The sequence below is a fragment of the Strigops habroptila genome, chromosome 9, assembly GCF_004027225.2.
Source record: "Strigops habroptila isolate Jane chromosome 9, bStrHab1.2.pri, whole genome shotgun sequence".
NCBI lineage: Eukaryota > Metazoa > Chordata > Aves > Psittaciformes > Psittacidae > Strigops > Strigops habroptila.
Genome location: NC_044285.2, coordinates 41,042,098 through 41,067,879, shown reverse-complemented (window position 1 = coordinate 41,067,879; position 25,782 = coordinate 41,042,098). Strand labels below are relative to the sequence as shown.

General features: G+C 47.7%; 2 protein-coding genes across 4 annotated transcripts in view; one reads left to right on the top strand and one right to left on the bottom strand.

Annotated features, from left to right (window-relative positions):
• On the top strand, positions 1–25,350 carry F9 (coagulation factor IX). 3 transcript variants are annotated; one of them, XR_003993212.1, is made up of 9 exons: positions 1–115; positions 2,937–3,100; positions 3,415–3,439; positions 5,371–5,484; positions 7,190–7,318; positions 9,497–9,735; positions 11,501–11,618; positions 12,935–13,535; positions 25,339–25,350. XR_003993212.1 is itself a non-coding variant. In XM_030497894.1 (8 exons), the coding sequence occupies exons 1-8, from the start codon at positions 46–48 to the stop codon at positions 13,480–13,482; spliced, it is 1,407 nt and encodes a 468-aa protein (XP_030353754.1). In that variant the 5' UTR covers positions 1–45; the 3' UTR covers positions 13,483–13,596. The 3 variants fall into 3 exon arrangements, 2 of the variants coding, with proteins under 2 accessions (XP_030353754.1, XP_030353755.1); XM_030497894.1 differs by lacking the exon at positions 25,339–25,350 and having other exon boundaries at positions 12,935–13,596; XM_030497895.1 differs by lacking the exon at positions 25,339–25,350 and having other exon boundaries at positions 9,497–9,740; positions 11,506–11,618; positions 12,935–13,596.
• Positions 15,038–25,782, bottom strand: part of MCF2 (MCF.2 cell line derived transforming sequence) — a 66,691-nt gene continuing 55,946 nt past the window's right edge. The window contains exons 23-30 of the mRNA XM_030497893.1: positions 25,472–25,564; positions 24,487–24,565; positions 23,920–23,983; positions 22,974–23,080; positions 22,780–22,892; positions 22,387–22,499; positions 20,844–20,944; positions 15,038–17,010 (exon numbers count right to left, since the gene is read on the bottom strand). Coding sequence (XP_030353753.1) covers positions 16,970–17,010; positions 20,844–20,944; positions 22,387–22,499; positions 22,780–22,892; positions 22,974–23,080; positions 23,920–23,983; positions 24,487–24,565; positions 25,472–25,564 — 711 coding nt within the window. The 3' untranslated portion in view covers positions 15,038–16,969. The remainder of the gene's footprint in view (positions 17,011–20,843; positions 20,945–22,386; positions 22,500–22,779; positions 22,893–22,973; positions 23,081–23,919; positions 23,984–24,486; positions 24,566–25,471; positions 25,565–25,782) is intronic.

Below are 25,782 nucleotides of genomic sequence, written 5' to 3'. Positions count from 1 at the left end.
CACCCGAACAATCTGTTAGCGAGTGGTTTGGGCAGTGGGAAGAAGATGGCAAATATCCCCCTTGTATTCTTCATCTGGCTTCTGGGAGCTTGTCTTGTGGCAGCCGAAAGTACAGGTGGGTTCCTTTAAAACCTATTGAGTCCTTCACTTTTGGGTGCAGGAGTTACTGGCACAGTTTGTCACTAGATGGTGAGACAGTCTCATATGAGATGAGAGTTTAGAGGGACTGCTGTGTTCCATAATTCCTTTCTTTAAAGGTTCTTTAAAGGTGCTTTTCTTGGGGATGAAATAATAGTTCTTACTCTGATCTTACACAGAAAGTGTCACAGGGATTAATTTATAAGAATAGGATTTTTCTTGCATTTTTTTTGAAGCTTTTAAGCTGGATTCAGCCATTTTAGAGTGCATGCACCCCCACATTAAAGGTTAAAAAGGGGAGAGCTTTGCTGGTAGAGTAACATCCACGTCTCTACGTGTGCCATCACTTTGTCCTGGAGTACAAACAAGCGCTCGCATTCATAAAACAGTCATTGGTTTTGCCACTGTAAGAGCTGTTTAAAGCCAAACCCAGCGTGAATTTAACAAAGGCTGTGAGATGCAGCCAAAACTGTAGACAAGGTAGAGTAGTTGATGGATGTGGGCAATCACACATAGTAATGCAGGCTGTTGCTTGATTTATCTGTAGCAGCAATGTTTCCAGCAGAGGCTGGTTCACATCCAATGTGAGTAGCTGCTCGGTGCAAGGCCTTTCTTATTTCATTAAACATTGCAAATAATAGGTTAAAAAAGGGGCCTTTCCCCAAAATGTTGGCTTAGCAATGAAGAGTGAGCAGAGTGTCATATTGGTACCATCACCCAGGTGTACCTCCTATTAAATACTATACTTAGCCATCAGGACAGGTCTCTCCCACAGCCCCTTGGCCCAGACCCCCACCACACTGTGTCAAATACTGGTTCAGAAGTTGCTATGCCATGTATGAGTATATTCCTGGTGTGAGGATGGCTACCAGTCAGGGTGAGTACAATGCCTGTGACCCCATGAGGCCTGCAACCTTCAGTTCAAATCCAGTTTTGCTTGTAAAGCAGCATGTGGGATCAGGAAGCAAGGGAGAAAGCCAAAAGAGATGTCAGAGAGGTAAAGCTGCTTTCATTAAAAGGAGTTCTCTTCATTAAATGGGTTAATTGCAGCAGGTGCCTGGCACATCCCACTGGGAAGAGATGAAGGAGCAGGTCTAATGCAGCTCCTCAGTTCACACTGGGGGATGTGTGGCTGCTCTGAGCCCTTTCTGTCCAGCCTGGAGGCTGCAGCCCATGCCATGAGAAGAAGGGGACAGGTCTCCTCCAGTGAGGCTGTTCCCCCTCAATGCCTCCTTGCTTTCGGCCAGTCTTGGGGATCTATATTCACGTGAACCTCAACCCTGCAGGTGGGATGGGACCAGCCACCCCACAGGGGCTGCAGTGATTGAAACTAGCCTGGCTTCTTCAGAGGTTAGAGCCTTGCCCACCAATATCTACTGCCAAACAACCAGGTTAAGGTCAGGGATCTTAATGCACTCTGGTTTTAACCAAAACCACACTAGTGTGAGGAAGGCAGAGGTGCAAGCTTGCTGTGTGATGATTAAAAGCATTACAAAACCTGTTAGTTCAGCTTCTTGCAGAGAGATCTTTAGGTGATGGGGCTGGTTATACCATCAGGGCAAGGTGTAAATCAGAGCAACCTGCCTTGGGGTCATGAGAGCTCAACAAAACCGATCCTATGTGGGTTTAGAGAGGCTGGGATCTGCTCTGGATCAGGAGCAGAAGCTGGCCATGAGAGGGAATGAGTTCTGGCACATGGCCCTCACAGTTCGTGCCCTCTTTAATCCTCAAAGGGAGGAGGCTCACTCATGGGTACCTGAACCCCTTCCAGCACAGAGCCTCCAGAGAAGGCTCCGTGTCCTGTGTGGCCACCAGCAGCTCCAAGACTTGCTGCTCTACCGTGCCATCTGGTGACAAAAAGGGACATGGCTGCGGGCGCTAAGGGAGGTGGAGAGCCAGGAGGGGCTGAGGAGGCAAAACAAGAAGCTCCTCTGAGTGAATGATGTCTATTTGAGAGCGGTGGGATGGGGGAAGCGCGCTCAGCAGAGGTGGAGGGATCTAAGAGGTGGGTCAGGAGCAACACAGAGAAGATGCTGACCCTGCCGATGGGATGTCCTGCCCGGACATCATTCATGGTATAGCACCATGATGGTCTGCATGTCCTTGTGCTCTTTATCAGGTAGCCACCATGGGAAGGCTGATGGTCACCATGGACATCCCATCTAGACTTGGGGTCCCTGCTGGTGCTTTCTGGCCAGCAGCTTGGCCAGCAAGTTGAAGGTGGATGCACATCACCTTATTGACATAACGCAGACCCCGGGGGTGAGGAGGGCTCATTTCCTGCCATCAGGAAACAGTGGTACCCAGGCACGTGAGGAGCAGAGAGAGAAGCAAATGACCCTGGCTTCCAAATGGCCTTTTACAGCCAAAACAGGCAGAGACAAAGCAGGACAATTTCTGTGTCCAAATAAGACCTAACTAAACAGCAGCATGAAAGACCCTATCATTTTACCCTCTCAGATTATTCCAATCTGTGCATCTATGATAGGAAATACACCATCTGCTTTAGGGTATATAAGCGTCAAACCTCAGCACTCCTAATCAGACCTTTACCATTAGCCATTTCTGTCTATCGACTGCTTTGACTCTTGGTTGTCCAGATTTGATCCTAAAGTTAGACACCAAAGAAACCTCACATAGGTGACAACACCCCTGAAATGTCCCCAGCCATGGGGCAATGGGGGGGTGAACACATGAAAAGAGCTTGCTTTTGAGGAGAACAGAGCCCTGACAGCCCATTCCAGCTGCATCACACAGTGTGCGCTCCACTCTAGCCCCTATTTCTTTTCAAATCACAGTCTTCATCGAGAACAAAGAGGCAAACTCGGTTCTGCAGAGGCAAAGAAGAGCCAATTCAAACAGATTGGAAGAGGTTATTCCTGGGAACCTCGAGAGAGAATGCATAGAAGAAAAATGCAGTTTTGAAGAAGCCCGGGAAGTGTTTGAAAACACAGAGAAAACTGTGAGTATCACTGCTGCAAAATGGCAATACCCTGATCCCCCCCAGCCCGCACCTCTATGAGCCTTTCAGGTGAGAGGGAAGGAGTGAACAGCAAGGGGAAAACTCGCCAGGGCCAAGTGTAGGGTCTACTGTGGCTTATTCTCACTTGTGATCCATCAGTTGGGCTGAGAACTGCTTTAGAGGGATGTTAGTCACCACTGGGATTGTGGAGGTGGTTGTTCTCCTGCAAGACCTTTGCTTTAGGGTCATCCTTCTACTACTTCGGTGCCCAGGAATTAGAAATCAAAGGAAACTTTTCTGCTTTTCCCTTTCAGATGGAGTTTTGGAAAACATACATTGGTAAGAAAACATACATTGCTTTCTCCCTGTTGAAGTGCATAATATTTGTCTCTTGGTGCATAAATAGATGTTTATTGAAACAAATATATTCCAGCATTCAGAAACTGTGTAATCACAGAGCTAGAGTCATGCACCCTATATCCTGCATCCAGCCTGGGCCCATCCCATTTGTATACAAGCCAAATACTGAACATTTTCTTTGTTCAAGCATGGTTTCTAGAACAAACTTCACGGAATAAAACCAGTTCACACAGAGCACCGGATCTGTCGAGCCCGGGTCACACTCTGGGCCTTCTAATTTCAGCCCTGCTATAAACTAAAACAGGAAAGCAATAATGAAGAGCCCTTCAGCAAACGGCTAACGCTGTTCTCAAGCAGAGCTCTCCAGATAAGGCACAACCTCATGCAAGCACAGTGTGAATCCCTAGAAATGCCATTTTAAAGTGGAGCCTCAACATGATCATAGCAAGCAGCTGTTTGCAATTCACACCAGTGCTCCCAAACCCTCTCTTCTCCATCATTTTCCTTCTACCATCTACGTTTTCCTTCCAGCCTCCACCCCCCATGACTCCTCAGTCCCTTACCACAAAGATTTCAATGCCCACTAAAACATCTGAAACCAATTCTAAGGACATTTCAATAAATGAACTGCTCTGTAGATTGGCGAAGCTCCCAGAACATCTCACTAAAAAGCCTTAAATAATTCAGGTTATTCAGTCCAGACTATACCATAAAGAAGTTACATTTGCGTTGTAGGAATGTCCTCTGAAAAACCAGCTCAAATGAAGCTCAACACTGCATTTCCCTGCTCACTGTAAACAAGTAGCTCTTCAGATGTAATGAATGCCGTATATTCCCCTATCATCCAGGTTCAGCTTAGAAGCTGCTCTTCCCAACAGCAGCTTACAGGAGCTCACCCCTTGCACAGCACCAAGTGGTACCAAGCCCTGATTGCCCCCACCAGGCAGCAACAGCAGCCACGATCCACATTGTATGTGCAAGGTCCACCACCATGCCTTAGACAAGCTTTGAACAACCTGCTCTAGTGGAAGGTGTCCCTGCCTGTGGCAGGGGGTTGGAACTGGATGAGCTTTAAGGTCCCTTCCAAACCAGCCTGGGATTCTGTGATTTTATCCCTGTTTGCAACCTACCTTCTGCATTCCAGCCCATTGAAAGCACCATTAACAGCCACATTTACTGGTGGGACACAAATTCATGAAGACATTCACTTTCTTCCTTGTCCTCGTATAACCATTTCAAAGCACACCTCCCTGTAATTTAACATTGCTGACTTGCTCTTCCAAAGTGTTAGATCACCAGTTTTGCAATACTGGGTATTTTTGTTAAAGCCTCAGCTTCTCAGCTGTAGGCAACTGTGAAAAGGAAAGCCCTGGTATGCAAAGAGAAATCTAGACTAGTTAATAGTAATGTAATCCTCAGAAAGAGAAATGACTGAGAGTCGCAATCCTCATACACAGAGAAGGCTCCAAACCCAAGTGGACAGGTCCAAACCTTCACAGAACAAGGACGGTAGTGTTAAAATAACTCAGATTAGTAAATCCTAACCACTTTTGAGGAAGCAAACCTTCTAACTTTGTCTGTCTAACTTAGCCAGGACATGAGGTCCTGTTGAGATGTTGCATGAGGGAGACCGAAGCGTGCTGCTGAAACAAGCAGAATTCACCCACATGGGACAGGGTACATAGTTCAAACCATGGGTAAAGCACTGATGATGATGTTACCCCAGCGCTGATGTTGTCTGTTGTGCACTTGGGTGTGGGATCTGACTTATTTTCCATTACCAAGAAGGAAGGTGTGTGATCCCTACTTGTCTTTAACAGGAGGCTTGCGCAGAGCAAGGCTCCAGCGCTTGGTCATCACCAGCCATGGTGGACGCTCATGTTTGTTAATTCTCTTGTCTTCTCTCCAAGATGGAGATCAGTGCGACCCCAACCCATGCAAAAATGGAGCTGTTTGCAAGGATGCAGTAAGTTCCTACGTGTGCTGGTGCCCAGCTGGATATGAAGGCAGAAACTGTGAGATAGGTACGTTCCAGGGGCTCGCCCTGTGGTTGTTCTGCCCTACTTGAAATCCCACCAGATCAAAGTGCACACAGAGTTTCATCCTACTAGAGAGCTGTTTCAGACGCATTCACCTTGCTGTAGGGCACTGCATGAATGTGCCAATTCAGCCTGTTGGCAATGGAGTTACAGGTGAACATGCTTGGGGATCCAGGAGCGGATGTGTCTGTCCTCTCCTGCCCTTGGTGAAGCCTCCACTGAGCACTGAGATGCCTGCTCTTTCACAGGGGTCAACAGAGACTCAGGCTCAAGGTCTTTTGTTCAGCACACTGTGGGCTGCCAGCTCAAATGTTGACTCAGAGACCTTCCTTTATCTCCCCAGCACAAGCCCTTCTGGGGCTGCTCGTCAGTCAGGGACAACGTGCTCACCCTCTGGAAGCAGCAGCTTTCCATCGACCCCAGTGGGGCCCCCATCCTCTACCTCCTTCTCTCCATCCCTCCTGCCAGGCTGGGCAGCAGGGCAGGATTACTGCAACCTCCTCTGAATAGCACTCAGCTCAATTCCTAATTATAATTATCACCAGCAACCTTGATTCCAAAGGCAAACAAAAGGCAAATATTTTTCCTGATGGGTTGAGGAGTTTATGAAACCCAAAGAGCTGATAATTTAAGCAAGAGGGATATTCAGCTCTTATATTTATAATATAATCAGGGCTGTGCGACTCGCATAATGTGCTAGACTCACTGCACTCATAAAAGATTCTCTTTCTAGTTGTGCTGCTGCTCTGGCAAGAGAGGAGCGTACGTTGAAAAGAGCATTTCAAAGCTGCATCGAATTTAAATAGTCTTATTGCAGATTTCTGGTGAAAGTGAGACAGGGACAAAAATAGAGCTAGAAGTGAGGCGTGAAGAGGAGCTCTGTAAAAATAGTAAATGATGGCATGAAAATGGCTACAGGAAGGGAGGTGTCCTTGAGGAAGTAGGAGTGGAGTTAATCTGCTGTGAAGTGATTAGAAAAATCACTGAGAATTAAAAGAGTGTCTGTGGATTAGTGGTTTACCACCTGCAAGAGATGGGGTTCCCACCACAGAGTGCAAGTGGGGTGCGAGAAGACACAGGCGAGTCATAGGAATCTCACTGTGCCTTGGGTTGGGACCCATTTCATCAAACATCCTGCTGAAATGGCTCTTCCACGTCAGGCTGCGATGATTGACTGGTGTGTCAGGAAGAACATATGGCTTTGCTTGAGGTTTTAAATACAGAGCCCAGCGATAATCCCAGGACAAAGCCCTTCCTGGGGTCAGAGTTTGCTCCCATTCAACACACGATGTTCTCCGCTAGCATCCTACATTGCCGTAAGCACGGGGGGAGGAAAGCAGCACCACAGTGGGGAAATCACGTGGCTCCTGACCAAATATTTGCAGGAGGCCTTTATGGTCAGGCTGCCAAACCTCAGACAGCAGCAGGAGGCTGTGCCAGGGCTCAGTGGGACCAATCTCGGGGCCATTCCTCAACCTCAATCTCAAAGAGGTGCCCATCATGAGCAAAGATGTGATTTAGATGGAGGACATAGATGGAGGACACTCTCCTTGCAAACAAGTATCTATTTTCCATAGCCAGGAACAACCACAGTGGGTTATAGGCTGAAAGCAAAGGCCCAAGTCCCAGCAAATCTCTGATCAGTTGTATTTCAAGAGAGCTTTCTCAGTTTTGTTTCTATTTCTTTCAGACTTCACTTGTGCTATTAAAAATGGAGGCTGCAAGCACTTCTGCAGGCACGACCCACCACAGAAGGTTGTGTGCTCCTGTGCTGCTGGCTACAGACTTCATGAAGATGGAAAGTCCTGTGAACCTACAGGTTAATTTTAAAGTGTTTTTAAGAGATTTGGGTGAAAGTTTCCACAGTCTTGTCCTGGATTTAGATACATGAATCTCATAGAGATGCAATGCCCTGGAAACCAGCCGTGTTTTCCTGCTTAGCCAATGTAAAGAGGTTGTTGACCCTGCACTTTCCCAAAGGCAGATGTGGGGTCAGGCTTGAAGGATGCAATTTAAACACCCTTTTTTAGCCTAGCTGGGTGGAGAAAGAGGATAGTTCTCCAGGAATTTGTTCACAAAGCAAATGCTCCTTTCAGATGGCTGCTCACACAGGTACCTCTCCCACTTGTACCTTATATTTCTAGATATGGATCAGTAGTTTTCTGGAGGCAGAAATGCATTGTTCAGCTACACCAGCCTATATGCTGGTATCCATCCATCCATCCATCCATCCATCCATCGCTCACTTTCATGTTCTTCCAACAGGAGCTACTATTACTGATGCTACATCGAGGATGTTCTGGGCTTTTTCAGCACAAAAGACAATTTTTCTTACTGTAAATCCTGGAAGTTCATTTCATGGCTGATCATCATGCAATGTGTTATAATTGGGTGGAGAAAAGTGAAGCTTTATGGTGGTGCTGTTCTCCCAACAGTGTGTATCTGGCACAGAGACCCTCAACAGCAACTAGACTCTATGGTTTAGCTGTGGTATTGAGTGGGGTGGAGGGGAAACGCATTGCTTGAGGTTGAAACTGCATAAAAGGCTAAAGAATAGCTGGTTCTTGTTATATTCCCCAACTTTACCCCACTCTTAGGCTGTTACAACATCTCTAACTACACCAACATGTACAATCCCAACCCACCAAAACACAGCAAGTTAATGGGGCATGAACATCTCAGAAGCACACCTGACAGAGGAAAAGGAGATTGAGAAATATTTTGCCACCTAAGATCAATTTAACATTTGATGCTATTTGTTTTCTAACACCCGAGTGTAAGATTTGCAAATATAAGCAAGCATATGGCACTCACACGGGTGAGTTAGGTGCTGAAGGTCTGGTAGCTACAGGAACACTTTGAGCTCCAAAAGCATTTCAGCAGTCAGTGTAGGAAGTATCTTAGGCTGGGAGTTGTTCTGTTAATGGACATCATTAGAGCTCAGGCCTATGCTGCCCAACACGCTGTATCATCACTTTCACTGGACCAGAAAGTTTTACTGTTAGCGATAAGATCATCTTTCAGGTTGGGTAATTGTCCTTCCTGCAAAAGCTTTACTTTGGTTGGCTTCGAAACCTTCATTTCCCAGCCTAAACCACACAGGTAGCACTTTCCATCACTCAACACTTTTTGAAGCCCTATTCCTAAAGCGAACTGTTTAAAAGAAGTCTGAAATCTCAGCAGGCCACACTTACGTCTGATTTTACACTAATGTTTGTTTGCACAGTGCTGTCGAAAGCTTTGCAGATGAAAGACAATGCCTGATGCTATTTACTATTTTGACTGTCACTATCAGCAGGAACTCGGCACACGCTGCGTAGGAGAGAAATGGGAAGAGTTCATCTGAAATGAACCTACAGATGAGATCTTCATTAACAGAGAAAAGCTACAACTCTAGAAAGAGTTTATTAATGTTTTCCTCACCTTGGTGCCAAGTGGGATTATCTGTACAATTGGCAGATAAGAGTATTTCCTGCCCTCTCCCAGCTGCACTTTCATTGTACTGGGGTGACTGGCTGTAGAAATGTCAGCCAAGCACCCGGCTGCCTACCCCAACAAGCATCCCTGGTATGCACCTCAGCATCCCATGAGATAAGGACACAGCTGCACTGTCCCATCAGACAGGAGCTCTCTCACAAGCTTTCTTCTCTCTCAGAGCTGTTCAGATGTCATTTCTAAAGGCCAGAAACAATTCAGGTTTTGCTAGTCTCACATATAACCTGCACTGCGGCTCAAAGGCACAGGCATCTATTTGCAGGGAGAGCACACAGTCAGCCCAAAGCCCGTGTCAATCCCATAAGAGGATGCTGAGAGAAGGCAGCATTTACCTCCTCACCTACAGCCTGTGCCGTGGTGTAAGCACTGAACCCAGGACAGTGTTAGTCCCAAAAGAGGGTGCTGAGACGAGGCAGCGTTTCCCTCCTCACCTACTCCTCTGCTTGCTGTAATCCTCAGCATAACACACAGCCATTCCTAACTATGCCTATTTCTCTCCCAGTGCCGTATCCCTGTGGGAAGATCACGGCTCCCGAAGCAAAGAGCAAGCTCACCCGAGCCATAAACACCTTTGAGCACTGGAACATCACCAATGATGAGCATGATGATGCTCCTGACGAGGGGCTCGACAACACAACGGAAACCAGCACTGCCACCACCACGAAAATCACACCCATAGTCAAAACAGGCACCCGGGTTGTTGGTGGGTCTGACAGCATGAGAGGAGAGGTGCCCTGGCAGGTACTGCCTATTTCTGCAGCTCCCCTGCAACCCCAGCAATCGCTGTGTAGTCATTTCCTTCTGAAAGCAGGCTCATCTTGCTTCTACATACCCAAAACCTGTCTCTGAGGTTAGTGTATCAGTAGATCTCAAGCCTAACAGGTATACAACTTCTTTCTGCGTACAGCTTTATGCCACAGCAACAAAACTTACTTGGATGGGGGTCTACCTGGCAAAAAAGCTGGAAGTCAGAGCCACAGCAGCCTTGTCTGGCTGGGTACAAAGGATGCGGTTTTGAGCTATAGCAGCAGATTGCCCAGCAGTCCATGAATTTACCAAGATGAAGCTGCAGGGGAGGGGAGCTTTGCAAGGCACAGCTTTGCAAGGAACAACGCAGCTCATTTTTTGGCTCCATCAGTTTCAACAGCTCCATGATCACTTATACCAACAAAGGACCTGCCCTTGTATGACATCTCCCAAGCCCAGCTGCTCTTTCTTTATCCAGTTTGGGACATCCTAGTTATTTCTACCTCACTAGAAGTGCCATCACAGCAAGGGGAGGGCTGCAAAGAAACCTTCAACCCACCACTATGCAAAGGCTTTTAAATTGCTGTCAAAGGGAAAGTTAGCTCCTAGCTTGGATCTTTCCCAAAGTCACCTACTGCCCTTATATTCTACTCTGGCATCAGTGAGCACAGGAATCTCAGTGGATGAGAGTGCAAAGTAATGAATTCAGATGAGGGTTTAGGAATGGCAAATCTCTTTCTGTTGCCAGCTCTGGCACAGGCCGACACTGGTGATGTCAATGAGAAGTTGCCCATGCAGGGATGTAAAAGCCCATTCACAGAGATCAGCCAATCGCTCTGTGTCTGCTCCATGGAAAGGTCAGGAGCAGGCATCTGCCCTCTGTGTCAGGGCTAAAAAAGCCAGTAACGTGCTGGGGGCAATGCACAGCCACCAGATGCAGGAGGTTTGTTGTGGGGTTATGTTTTGTGTCTGAAGGGAAGAGGCTCTGCCCTAACCATGCAGAGCTTCTGGTGTGGGACAATCCAGAGGTGATGCTGGCACCCTCCACCCAGTCACAGAGTCCAGAGGAGAATCAGAAAGTTAAACAGGAGAACTCAGTATTGATAAAGAAAGCAAGTTCACATGCTTCAAGCCCACCAAGTCTGGCTCATCGGCTGGGCTGCTTCTGCCAGGTGACAAAGGAAGATGCTCAGCCTTCAGGGATGCATGGGAAGTACGAGGTGGATAGACAGTGACGAGCCACATCACGTGAAAGGAATGAGATGATGGGGTTATAAAGAAATCCTTCTCTTAAATACAGTCCACCAAGTCAGCTGATCAATTTAATCAGATATAGCGAAAGGGATGTCTTGGCCTGCACCCCATGAGTGCTGAGGTAGTTTGGTACCCAAACGAAATGGGTAGTTAAGATTTTTGCCCTAGTTAACTAGTTCAAACCTAGTCACTGGCAAAACACTTTTAGTAGGGACATGCTGAGATGTTTGTATTTCACGTGCTCTGAGTTTTGTGCTGAGGTTTACACCCTCCCAGCCTGGCAATAAAGTGCAATGGGGCACTAATGTGTGTGGGGCTGCATTGGCCACCCTGTGTGACAGCACACAGCACGGAGGGGCACGTAGTAAGCAGCATCTCTGTCAGCACTGAGTCGGTACAACCAACCCACAGGCTGTTCTACAGCCAGACAAAATCCCTGCTCCCCATTCTTCTTCCCCAGGGACTTACACAGACCCAGGGGTTTGATTTCCCTCTGCTCCCACAGGTTTATCTGGTGGACAGTGAAGACGTGGGCTTCTGTGGTGGATCCATCATCAACGAGAAATGGGTGGTGACAGCGGCGCATTGCCTGAAGCCAGGGGACAATGTCACTGTTGTGGCAGGTGAGCACCCAGCACAGGAGAGGGATGGGCCACTTGGACTGGCACAAGGCCCTACACAGAACCCTTGTGGAAGGCCAGGGATTTCAGTTCAGATGCTGCTCCATGAGCAGCGGGTGGAAGCAGCACTCCCCTCCCATGTCCTCCTTTGCCTCTCCACTCCCACCCCTGAAGCACATTCTCAGGTCCCCAGCAATAGTAAGCAGCCGCAGCATAGGAAAAGCCTTCTGACAGTCTCCCCCCACATCAGTCTCGCATCCCCACTGCAGAAGCACAGCCTGGGAGGCAGCTAACATTCACAGTGTGCTGCAAACCCTGCTCCCAGAGCACCCATCAGCAGCACCAGCCACCCAGCATCACCCCAGCACAGAAAGCCACCTCACCTCTCCCGCTGGGCTCTGTGCTGCTCCTCGCAGGCAGACACAGCAGGCACAGGACACTGCCGGGGCCAGGAATGCTGCAGATGTTGTTCAGAGGAGATGGTATGTTCTGGAGCTGACAGCAAAGCACATGGGAGCACTGCAGCACGGGTTAAATGTGCCCTGAGCCTCCTGGGCTGTGAGGAAGCGAGCGGGAAAAGTCCTCCTGCTCTCTCATCCTTCAGCCAGGAGAGGAGATCCAGCTCCAGGCAGACTCACACACTGCCCATGTGCCAACCCAAGACCACAGAACATTGTCCCTTCCCTCTACCTGTTACACAAGCAGGAGGGGAGGTAACAGGCTACCGGCAACTCAATTACAGGAGCCTGAAGCTGCCTGCAGCACCCTGCAATCACAGGCAGCTGAGCCTCGTGCAGGGGCCCAGGGGCACCTGTGAGCATCAGGGGGCTCTTTGTAGCCTCCTACACCCCATTCTGCCCCATGGTGGTGCGGGTTTAGAAAAGGGAAGGTCAGGTTTCTTTTCAATAAGAAATGATTTATTTTAAACAAAGGGTTCTAATTCTAGAGGTTTCCCCCCTTTGATGCAAGGGCAACATCCCCTTACATCTCTTCAAGGGTGCTAAACCCCTAAAACATCCACATTGCTGCTAACCTTGGCCAAAGCATCTGGACCTTTGGCACTTGATGGGCTGGTGTGTGCCTGGTGGCACATCTGGGGGTTCAGGTCCTGCTGGCTGCAGGGACTGAGGAGGTGCTGCTGTGGGAGAGCCTCCGATGCCCCTTGACAAGGAGCAAGCGGCTTGGCCTCAGCACAGCCTGAGGACTGGGATGTGCAGAGCTCATCCCTTTACAACCACCCATGGGGGTGGCATCCTCAGGCCATGGTCTCTGGTCTGGCCATGGAGTGGTCCATCCCAAGCCAACGCTTGTCTCTGCAGGTGAATACAACACCAAAGAGGACGACCACACAGAGCAGCGGCGCCAAGTGGTGAAGATCCTCCCGCACCCCACGTACGACGCCAAGATCAACAAGCACCACAACGATATCGCCCTCCTGGAGCTGGACCAGCCGCTCGTCTTCACCAGCTACGTGACGCCCATCTGCCTGGGCAGCCGGGAGTTCACCAACGCGCTGCTGAAGCACGGCATGGGCACGGTGAGCGGCTGGGGCAGCACGCTCTTCCGCGGCCGCCCCGCCACCGTCCTCCAGGTCCTCAAGGTGCCCTTCGTCGACCGGCCAACCTGCCTCAAGAGCACGGCCACCACCATCCTGCAGAACATGTTCTGTGCCGGCTTCCCGACCGGGGGCAGCGATACCTGCGGAGGGGACAGCGGAGGGCCCTACACCACCGAGATCGAGGGCACCTGGTTCCTCACTGGCATCACGAGCTGGGGCGAGGAGTGCGCCAAGCCAGGGAAATATGGCATCTACACCAGGGTCTCCAAGTACGTGAAGTGGATAAAGGAAACCACGAGGCTTACCTAAGCCACGGGAGGATGCACAGTGCTGGGGATGGACTGATTACTTGGGGAGAGACCGTAGCACCGACGTGAGTGTCAGAAATCATTGTGTTTTAATAAACATCTCTGAGTGAACTAATTTCTGCTCATGGAAGGCTAAAGTTGAGAGAATGCGGTGGAAATGTGGTAATGAGGAAACAAAAAGCCCTTTTAATTACCCATGGCTGCATGCCCGAGCACACCAGCACTGCTGAGATGGTGTAAATCCCCAAGTCCCAAATGCAGAGGCTGGTAGGGATGAGCTGGGGCATGGCTCACCCATGCCCTGGGCCAGTGTGCCACCGGCATTGCCCATGGATGCTACACCACAGGCAAAGGGAACCCAGCACCAGCATCATCCCTGTAGCAGGAGGGAGGTGAACACACAAAGCACTGTACCTGCAGCACTCTTGGCCAGATATTTTCACATGAGCAAAGCCAAGATGGATCACAGGCAGCAAGAAATGCTCCTCCTGCTTTAGGATGGCATAGAATTGGCAGTGTAAATGACCTAAAACCTGTATAAAACTAACCTAAAGTTAGTGGCGGGCTTTATGCTAATGATTTCTGCTGAGCCTTGTTAGGATTATGAAGAGAAGTGCTTAGTGCTCATTACCTGTCCTGGTCTCCATATTAATCATGTTAAGTTAGAGGCTGCAGCCATGGATGCTGCTTGTGGTGATGGAGACAGTGCACTGCCCTCCCCATTGAGTTTATGGGATGTCTCCTGAGTGCAGACAGTGTGGGACACCCCAGTCTGAGCAGAAACCTCACTGGAAGGTGCCTGCCCTGTGCCCAGGGTGGGAAATGGCATTGAGACACATGGAGAGAGAAGTGGCATCCCAGGGAAAGGCTATAGGGGACATAGGTCTTCTGTTGGGCTGGTTCAAATGGGCTTAGCTCAAGGGGAGGGAGCAATCCCAGAGGAAGGGAGGTTACCTCTGATCAGCGCTGGTTCATCTTCTGTCTCCTTCCATGGAAAACTCCAGGGGTGCATGGGCAAACAGCACTACCTTGTGGAACCACACCGTGACACCCAGCACGGATGTGCAGCTCGGGCACAGGCTTCACCTCGCTGCAGGCATCACGGACAGGACCAGGGCATGTCCCCAGAGGCAGAACCCCATTGACAAGGGTCTTCTCCCTTCTGCATGGTGATACATGCCCCAAGACCATGTCTTGCCCCCAAACCACCTGCAACAGGGCTGCTGCTGCCCCTATAGCCCCCATGTACCCACCACCCTGTGGTCCCCAGCCCGGACCAGTGCTGGGATGCAGGACTGTGATGGAGACCCCCTGAGCCAGGGCGGGATATCAATAGCTGCTATTTGAGATGCTGGTATGAGCATTAAGGTGTCTCTCCCAGTTTCATTGCCACCACATCCAGCAGGAAGCTAATCGGATCATCCCCTACTGCTTATTTTAAAACCAAAATGCATGTAAGGAGGTTCTATTTGTTCCAAAGAAATTAAATAAAACCAATACTGTGAGAATTATGTTTTTCCTCTCGAATTCTATAGCAGAGGTGTCTCTGGACAGAATTGCATCTTCTCAGATGAATTTATTTAACAAGTTTTTAATCTTTAAATATAGATTTAACACATTTTTTTACAGGTACATATACAATATAGTTCATTTCAACTTGCAGTCAGAGAAAACTCTCCACTGTGATTTACCCCTATACACGAAGAGCCTAGTTCAACAGCATACTTAAGGTAACATACCATGTCGTGTGCAAAGTTTCAAATGTTAAAAACCTCAGACTGTACATTCAGATTGGCAGAACCGATCAACCTCATAAATTAGGAAAAGCTCAGATTTAAAACTATGGAAGACAAAAAAAGATTAAAACCATTGAATATGCAATGTGTGCTATGTTTGAGACAAGTATTTACAGTTGTACCTCAAAATGTGTACTGTTACCACAAGAATCGTTACCGCTAATAACAGCCCCAAGAGTCATTTCAGACACTGCTGGTTTTCCACCTAGCAAGTGCATTGTGACCAGTTTTGACGTGGATGGAAATAACCATCAGTGCCTTCAAAGCTCTCTGCTGTGGTTGCCAGTGGGTGAAGAACACTGGGATCTCTCCAGTTCTTGCTCAGTCCAGACTCAGCTGGTCACATCTATGAGGGTGTATGGGGGTTACCCACAATACTGGCCACCCAAACTGGAACCAGCCCACTGCTGAGGGCCAGCGTGATGGGGAACCCCCTGGGCAATCACAGCCATGAAGCGGGTCAATGATTTCCCCATACAAAAGTGGTCACTGAATAACCCAACCCCAATGTGTTTGAACTCAACAGTGTGGGACTGCATCTAAGAACCCCTGGATCACAAATCAGAGTCAGATCATAAAGGTCCCCCTTCAGTCCACGGTATAAAACACTTCATTTTGACGGGACAGAGCAAATTCACTACCACATGCAAACTATTAACCCTGCTCTCGACACAGTCAGATGCTCTTTGCACACATCTGCTTAAAAGTCAAACCACCTGTACCTATGTTCTACAAAAGCAAAACTAGACAAAGAAACACCAACTTAAATGATGAGTGTTCAATATGCTGTTTTCTTTCTCAAAAGTTCAATAGATACATTATTGTTAAAGATGCTGAAAAGTAGTGTCTTATCACAAGAACATCCTTAGTGCAAACATGGACATTTAACTTTGATTTATGGCACGTGTTCCAAAAGTACATACATTTAATGTAAACTTCAACACTTGCTCAATACAGGTTTCAGCCTCGGGACGCTTTGGGACCCTAAGTGATTGGTGACAACCCTGAGTTGTCAGTTTGACCTGATCCAAACCTCACTGAAATCAATGGGACTGACTGCAAGGGGCTGGAGTCAGGCCCTAAGTGCAAAAAGAGGATCTTTAGTGTTATTGCATCTTCACGTGTGAGTCAGCCAGATGATGCTCTTACAGAACATTACATTCACATAGCTGAAGTAGAGAGCTAAGAAAAACCCAGCCATAAAATCAATTCAACAGGACATACAGCTGCTTTGTTTGCTTTTGTTTTTCTTTTTGGTGGTGATGTTTTTTGGTTTACCAAACCTCAACTCTTTTATTTGCAACTTCAACAGTGGTCAGCTAATATATGGAAGTAAAGCCTTCAACCTGTAGAGGAAATTTCAAGCATCTAAACAAAGTGTCAGGAAACTGTAGCGTACTTTTCTGATGAAACGTGATGAATGTCATGGAAAAACAGCAGGTAAAATGAACAAAATACTGTACTTTCCAGAGGAGAGGAAAGAAAAAAGGGATAGAGCAGAAATGGCTTCCTTGATGACTATGAGAAGCTGCTTAGGACCCCGGTCCCGTTCAGTGCAGATGAAGCTGTGGAGGTCTGTGAATGTGATGAATAGTACAGGACAACTCCAACTATTGTGTTATTTCTCTGTAACACTTAGTTGAAAGCTTCCAAAGAGCATCGAAAATGGGATGCTACTAGTTCACCCTTAATTCAAGGGGAACTAAACTTTCTCGTGTTACACAGGGCGGCATCTATAAAGTAATGAAGAATGATGTTAATATTAAAGCATCTTATTCCACGAAATACATTGTTCCCTGCAATCACGTAACATTTGTATAACAGAAAAAACCCAAGTGCTCTCCTGTGGTTCTCCTTACAAGCTGAACTCCCACTTGCTTCAGTGAGAACCTTGCCTAGGGCAGGACCACAGGGTTTGACTCATTTCCATCACCTATCACTTGATTATCACAGCATGACCAGCCAATATCTTCTCTAGACTCCTTATTTTGTCAGGCTTTTTTTACAGCGTTAGGAAATAGCTGTTCTGTGGAGCTGGCTGGCGTCATGGATTGGACAAGGAGACCCTGCTTTACGTTTCAAAGGCCCAAAAGAACTCAACAGTAGCTCTAATGGACCCTGCATACATACAAAAGCCTGTGGCTGCATGTTAAAGTGCATGAGTTCTAGTGCAAACAGCTGTGCTGCATCTGCAAAGCTATGAATGGCATTTTAAGTGGAATTCAGGCAAAACCGGTGCGTTTCAGCCAACATGCTCATGCCAGCCTGCAGGAGCTCAAGATATCAGCCACCTCTGATACCCTTATCGGGCAGATTCAGGCCACAGAAGGGGTTTCCTCAAGCTCAGCACAGTCGATCCCCACCGCCCTGGCCAGCAGGAGCAGAAGACATGCAAGCTGGGACCTTCAGGCACTACCAGCAGCGGATCCCCTTAAGGCTTGGGAGAGATAATTTGGCAAGTGGGGTGTTAAAGCAAACTAGGAGAGGGTTTCTGGCGTGTAGAACAGGAGCCTGCATCCTCCTTAAGCAAAGCGGGTGCGTGCCCCTTGGCACGGAGCATCCTTCCATGCCTGCTCCCTGCCTTGGGGCTCAGGTTAAATCCTGCCATGTAACTCGTTTTGCTGCTTAAAAGAACTTGTAAGTTGTTTCATATATATGATAAGCAAAGGCATTTATCACTGCTTCCATTTTTCATTTGAATTCCTGGTTTATTCAGGCTACTCTATTTCCTGCTCTCTCTAAAATAAATCAGTCTCATGCAACCTCCACGCAGTGAGTGCAAACTGAACACTCGCCCTTGTCTCTGTCCAGCTTTTAAAGGCCAGGTGAAAAAAGCTGAAAATGCTTTGGTTCCATTTTGCTCTTCCTTCCCCCCTAAAAAAATCCACCACGGATTTGCACAGGAGACAGAATACATCCATTCAGAAGAAAGCAGCAAGGACTCATCTCAGAAGAGGCACACAAGGAAAACTGGTTTTTAAAACAACCTCCAAGCCAGTCATCTTCCTCCCTAAAAGCCTCCTGGGCTTATATCCAGGCCAAGATGTACAGAAAGCTTAATAAGGTTTCCTCCTCACACACCTTTGCAAAAGGAGATATGCATCAAAATACTTTCTTTATCAACAGTTACATGGCATTGCCAATAGTAACCCCTTATCTATAAGGGCAATTACCTATGGAACCATGTGAGGGAAGGAAGAGAAATCACCCGTGGATCCGTTTGGGTGTTTCAAGCTGAGGCTGCACGGTGGATTTGCAAAGCTGGCAATGGCAGAAGGGTAGGGCATCGACCAAATACACACCTGATAACTTAAAATGGGCAGCAAAAAGTTCCCTGCAACTTCATTATGGTTTGTACTCGCTCAACACTGGGGTAATTTGCACGAGGGGAGAGGAACAGCTTGGAAGCGTGTGCGTATCAGCCATCCTGTGGTGGGAGCTTTCTGTTAGGGCCTCAGTATAAATGTAAGAAAACACGTTAGGGTAAGAGAACCATTTCACCTATTCATCTAAAGGCTTTGCACTGAAAAAATCCAAATCCCAGGTCTGTACGAATTCTGGTTATGAAATTCTGTTATTGGAGATACAGTTCTATTTATTGTGGGGACCTGGAGCTGAGCAATAACAGAGGCACTACCCCATGAAGGGCCAGGACTGCATCTATCCCAGCTCTGAAGTGACCCCAGCAAGCTCTAAGCTCTTAGGGACCCCACATGTTAATCAAGTTTACCCTGCTTACATGCAAAGCAGCACTTCAGCACAAGCAGCTATTAATATGTGAGGGCTACAGTGCTCCCTCCTGCCCCTACTTTGCTCTACAAGCTTGGCTGCCTAATTCTCCCTCTGCTATACTGGAGCAAGAGCTCCATCTTCTGAAGAAGCAAGAAAGAGCCTAACAGAACGCATCCCTGAGCAGGCAGTGGTACAAAGTCACCTGCAGTACAAAATGACCAGTCCACAGAGGAAAGGGAATTGCTAAATGCAAAGGTATTGTGTGAAAATCAGTTTTCAGAGTGCAAGTACGTTATGGCTATAAGGACACATCACTGAAAAGCTCTAGGAATAGCTCTAGGAAATGGCAAGAAAACATCCTACCTCATCCTACAATATTGCCTGGAGTGCATGTAAAATTAGAATCATGCCTGGAGACTGCATACACACCATCAGCAACAGGGAGAGGGAACAGGCTTCATCTTAACAGGGAAAACAGAGCCCAGTGCAACACGACTGCAAAGCACCTGGGCAGTGGTGTGAGACTCACAGGAGGAGCTCTCTATGGTTTTGCCTTGTGAAATCCTCACCCAGCAACTCTATAAACCAGCCTGGAGCTGGGAGTCTCTAGATTTTGGGGGATATGACCCCTGACAAAGCAAACCAGTTTGCCAGCACTCTATTTTCAAGATGAATTTATGGCTGGAGAAACCTCCTGCCCAGGCTGTGGTCCAGGACTCAGTGAGATGGGATAGCCAGGCTTGCTGAGAAGACAACACACGGTGCTCCAGGGTGGGAGCATGGCAAGGGGAGTCCTCTCAGCTGCACTGAGAGCCCACTACAAGCTACTCCTCACATACAGTCAGAAAACCTCCAACCTGTGAAATTCAACTGCACCAAAGGGGGTAGAAAATACCTTCCTGTATAAGAAGGATTTCACTGAAATACACTGGAAAAACATCAAGAGTTGACTGGGATTTTAAGCCTTTCAGAAGGCTTCCTTCATGTTCAACAAAACAATAGATTTTGACGAAAAGGAAGTATTTAAAAAGAAATCTACTTGCAAAATGTGTTTCATATGGTCCTAATGAGTGTATTTTTAAGTGGACTAAATCTATGTGGGTTTTCTGAGCTGCTCCCATGGCAAACCCTGGTCTCCCGTTTCCAGTGGACAGCATGGTGATGAGGCAACACATGGAGCGGTGATGGTGATACACAAGCAAGGGCGACAGGCTGCTCTTAAGGCATTTTCTTGTGTCCTCTGTTACGCTTCCCTGCCTATTTCTATGTACATTTATGGCTAGAAAGTGAGCAATAGGATTTTTGAGACTAGAAGCCTTCTGCCAAAACCTGGTAACTATTATAAATGTTCTTCTAACAAGCAGGCAGCAATGAGGGCAAGAGGGAGGCTGCAGAAATGAAGTATTGCCCTTAAAGTGCTGGGGGTCAGGCCACGGCGTCTTTGGCAGCAGGAGGAGATTTTGCCTAGGCACCTCCTATTCCCATGGGATTTGAGCTACAGCAGCGAGGAGGCAAAGCAGTCCCAGGAATCCCTGCTCAGACTCCATCTCTTCTCCCCAGTCTTCTACCCAGCGCTCTTGCAAAGAAATCTACGTTTTTAAATGCTTGGTTTTAATTGACTAGTGCCTAAAGTCACAGTAATGTCCTAAGGTGTTAACAAACAGCAAAATAAAAGCTTAACTGACTACTTTTGCAGGCTTTTGGGAGTAGCTGCTTTCTGGTTTTTCCTGCGGAGGCATATGCAGCCGGATTTAGTACATCAAGTGTAATGCAAATGGCTTAAAAGACCTGACTGGAGTTACAAACCACGTCTGCTAGGTGTGCTATATGATACCTGTGACTTTGGCATTCCGAAATCTGCAGTCACCGACCACTAGCTGCAGGCTGTGCACAGGAATCCAGCCTTCTTTTCTTCTGTTGAGGTTTTTCACCAACCTTTGAACGACAACAGTGTTAGTAAATGCAGCAAACCAGCCCAGCAGCAGTTTGATATGAGCACACCCCACACAACTCTGAGTGCAAACAACTGTGTTCAAACCAGGGAAGCATTTTAACAGGAGCTGGGTGTGCGTTTAAAGTGTTCTTCTCACCTAAATATAGGAACCTAATTAAAAAGCCTACATAGGCACAGCTGCCTTGGGCCCCTCTCTAGTCAATGGAGAGGAACATGGCTCGCCAGAGCACACATTATTCTGCCTGAGACCTCCAGAGATACCAGTTTTCCTCTATTGACTACTGACGGAGCCAAGGGCAATAACTTCCCTCACTTCTCTGTTATTGAGCTGGACTGGTAGGATGAATTTAATCAGGGTACTGTAAGTAAATTCAAGCCAAGACCGAGGCAGCTGGAAATACTCATGCTCATAAATGACATCCCTCTGTCTCATGCAGTGAAATATGTGCTAATGGAAAAGTCTGGTATGAGAAATCTTTGCCTGGCCCTGGCCAAAGACACCATGAGGGGTGGTGAGCATCCAGCAAAACTGAGATGCTTTACATCTGGCTTTTGCTAACAACGAACCCGTTCTGCAGAATGCAGTTGGACTAGATGCTCACTGTAGGTCTCTTCCAACTGGAATAGTCTATTCTATTCCATTCTAATTGCCCTTGAAGTGCAAGGGCTGTAGATGTCAGCCAGGAATCCTCCACAGGGCTCCATGTCTGTGCATTTATGGGCTAGTGCCTGCACCAATCTGATCTCCTGCTAATATCACCCTTCCCACATCCCAAACACAGCATCAGCACGCTGTGCTCTCTCCTACTGAGAGCCTGAGCTGGCTGATGAGAGCTAGTCAGGAATCACCCTGGAAAGACAGCCAGAAATCATGGCCAAAGTGCTGCAAAAATCAGGGAGGGCACACTGTCCCCTGAGACAAGGATGGTTCAACAGGCAGGAGGCTGGGTATGGTGACTGCCAAGGCAACGCTCGCAGCACTGTTATACTATGAGCCACAGCTTTAAATACAGCAAGGGGATGGTGGTCTACAGCCATTAACAGGTTAACACTCATACAGCTGTTTGAGGCAGGAAAATATCCTGCAATTACTCAATATTGCTATTAATAAGCCCAAAGGAACAAAGCCAACAGCTGAGCTAGGGTGGGCAAAGAGCTCTCGCTTGAAGCATCATGAAGCAGGGGCTGTGAAGACATTGGTAAAACTGAGATCACCCATGGCAAGGGAAGTCCTGACACGTTTTCCCAGCCAAACCAGTGCATATGGCCTCTAGTTTTGGCAAGGGAATGAATTCTCCAGCTTTCTGGAATAGTCTAAAACTGAATCAGAAGCTGCAACAAGTGTTTCAAAAGGCAAGCGAGGCTGCACAGCACTGCCTGTATCTCTCTTAGAGAGAAGGCAAAGTCATCTTAAAATACCTACCACTGTCCCTCACCATCTTCATGCAAGAGCTGAATCTCATCCCCGTTTTTCACCAGCAGGTCCTCTGATCCTCTCCTCTTGCAGTCTGCAAGGGCTTTGTATCTTCCTGGAGACTGTGGTAGTAAGACAAAATGATCTTATTTAGCTGCCTTTCCTATCACAAAGCTCTTATTCCCGACTGCCTCGGGGAACGCGATGGAGCCCTATCAGCCACCTTAATTAAAATTACTCCAAGAAGCTGCATCTGAGACATCTCCTCATTCCCCACACTGAGATATGGGAAACAGGAGAGTCCTGGATGAGACACATCCATTATGCAGTGAAGCAAAACAAAGCAAGATAATCAAAACAGCAGCATCCCAGCTTTGGGACTATTGCATCTCTTGTACTAACCAGCTGGTTCCCGTCCTCCTCTTCGGTGTCCGAGCAGTTGGAGAGGTACTGGTTACCCGACCACTCCTCCAGCCCCTCGCAGATTTCCAGAGACTGGGACATTCCTGGCCAGCCTGAAAGACAGGGTGCAGCTCAGGCTGGGGGTACCCCAGCACCCACACAGCATGCCCCGAAGGAAGGGGAAGGGTCCATACTTCTGTGGGGCTTGTTCTGGGGGGACGGGAGCCCACTGTCCAGCATCACTGGGCTGGTGCGCTCTGAGTCGTTCTCTTCTGAGCTTATGGAGGCTCTCTGCTGCTTTCTGAGGGGTTGAAGCAGAAAAAGAAAGAAAAGAAAAAGATAAATCAATTTTAGTTTTATTTTATGAATGAACATGGTCAGAAAGAATAATGGTACTTCACAGAATCCCAGACTGGTTTGGGATGAAGGGACCTTAAAACTCATCCAGTTCCAACCCCTGCCATGGGCAGAGACACCTTCCACTAGAGCAGGTTGCTCCAAGCCCCTGTGTCCAACCTGGCCTTGAACACTGCCAGGGATGGGGCAGCCACAGCTTCTCTGGGCACCCTGTGCCAGCGCCTCAGCACCCTCACAGGGAAGAGCTTCTGCCTCAGAGCTCATCTCAATCTCCCCTCTGGCAGGTTAAAGCCATTCCCCTTGGCCTGTCCCTACAGGCCCTTGTCCAAAGCCCCTCTCCAGGTTTCCTGGAGCCCCTTTAGGCGCTGGAGCTGCTCTAAGGTCTCCCCTTCAGGAGCCTTCTCTTCTCCAGGCTGCCCCAGCCCAGCTCTCTCAGCCTGGCTCCAGAGCAGAGCTGCTCCAGCCCTCGCAGCAGCTCCGGGGCCTCCTCTGGCCTCGCTCCAGCAGCTCCACGTCCCTCTTGTGCTGTTGCCCCACAGCTGGATCAGGGCTGCAGGGGGGGTCTCCCCAAAGCGCAGCAGAGGGGCAGGATCCCCTCCCTGACCTGCTGCTCACACTCTGGGGCTGCAGCCCAGCACATGGTGGATTCCGGACACAAGCACACACTGAAGCCAGGTCATGGGGTGCTTCTCATCACTCAACACCCCAAGTCCAAGGTTAAAGACTTCGGCACCTGGTTTAAGGTTTTTTGGGAGGGGAAATACAATTGCTCCTGGGACTCACCCATCACTCAGCTGGGAGGACAGCGGGAGCTGGTCTGTGCACGAGCCTGGCTGCTGCTTCTCCACTGCAGGGAGGACAAACACCAGCTCAACATCCACTTTCTTATTAGTAACCATCACACTAGAAGCATTGTTTCAAAAGTCAGACATTTTATACAACCCTAATGATTTCTGTTTAGAGAAAAACAGACCTGGGGAGTCTGGCAAAGCACGTACTTAGTTATGATTAAGATGGTATGTTAGTGCAAATTCAATAGTGAGCATGTTACTGAAGATTATATTATGCTTAAAACTAGGCATCTGCTATGGATCTTGTAGAATTAAGCCTATGATTGCAAATGTGAAATTGTACTTCTGTAATTCATTTTCACATAAGCACCTGGCTCCGAGTGCTCCAAGTTATGTTATTTTCCTGTGTAAGACCTCACTCCAGTATCTCACTACTAGGCTGCTTCTGAAAAATCAATTCTCTGGTGAGTGAGAATGAGTGGATCTGAAGATCAGCAATGTGAAAATAGGGAAGGTTCTGCTGCAGAGTGAATGCCACAGAGAAACTGGCCAAAGGTACCTTTTATAAGCTCCTGCTGCTTGAACAAGATTTTTCTGATTTCATTCAACCACGCCATCTTCAGATCTACTGTTTGAGCCTGGAAGAAGAGAAAATGAAGAAGCATCCATTATAATGTATGAATAAAACCTTACTTCTCTATGCTGTAATTATCTGTAATCCCCTTTTATCCAAAGCCACCACTGAATTTTAACCATTCCTGATCTTTTAAAAGCGATGATCCCCATTACAAAGGCAAAACACAGTGGAAATTGTGGAGCCATCACTACAGCACAAGGAATGCAGCAATAGCACATGTGTGCATGCATTGTATCTCTTTGACAAAATACCTAGAGGGCCAAATCTGTCTTTTGGCTACACACATCTGCTTTATGAATTTAAGTTGGCTGCTGTGTTGTAACATAGAGAAAAATATATCAATCAACACAATGGGTTTTCCTGTGAACACCCCCTTAGGCAAACATTTCACCATCATAAATTTCTATTCAAAATGCTATAAAAGGAAAAAAAACCAAATCAAAACAGGAAGGAATCAGGTCAATTGAGTTACTACTTTGTAGATGAGTCAAAAGACTACTGGAAATTGCACCATGGAAGCTAAGACTTTGCTCTGGGAGAAGATCTGACACCTAATTGTAGAGGAGCAGACAGCATTATAGAATCATAGAATGGTTTGTGTTGGAAGGGGCCTTAAAGCTCATCCAGTTCCAATCCCTGCCACGGGCAGGGACACCTTCCACTAGAGCAGGTTGCTCCAAGCCCCTGTGTCCAACCTGGCCTTGAACACTGCCAGGGATGGGGCAGCCACAGCTTCTCTGGGCACCCTGTGCCAGCGCCTCAGCACCCTCACAGGGAAGAGCTTCGCTGTGAATGAGGAAGAAGAAATGCAAGTTAAATGTCTGATAATCCCATAAAGATCAATGGAGACATTTCCTTAACACCGTTAAGAGCATGCACATATATCCCGATATCTGAAGCTACAAACCTGCACGACATAGACCTCTTCTCTCCCACTGTACCAGATTTCAAATTTCCGATGATCTCCTTTCACATTCTCAGTTATTCCAACTGCATTCATCTGCAAATCCAAAAGAACCAAACCATCAAAACCTCTCCTTCATCCCTATGAATCCAGGCTCTTTCTGGCATGCCAAACAAACCTGTTTCCAGCTAATTTAACACATTTCATCAACTTTCATTTCAGTAGCAACTGAAAGCCATTATCTGACTTATCCCCTTGACTTCCCACCAGCTTGTTGTATTTGCAAATGCTTTCTGAAACCAGTCAATGGACCT

Excerpts from the sequence above, each read along its gene's own strand:
- F9 (XM_030497894.1), top strand. The coding sequence starts at position 46 with ATGGCAAATATCCCCCTTGTATTCTTCATCTGGCTTCTGGGAGCTTGT. Across the intron at positions 7,319-9,496 it reads AAAGTCCTGTGAACCTACAG|TGCCGTATCCCTGTGGGAAG; the intron begins GTTAATTTTAAA and ends TTTCTCTCCCAG. Across the intron at positions 11,619-12,934 it reads CAATGTCACTGTTGTGGCAG|GTGAATACAACACCAAAGAG; the intron begins GTGAGCACCCAG and ends TTGTCTCTGCAG.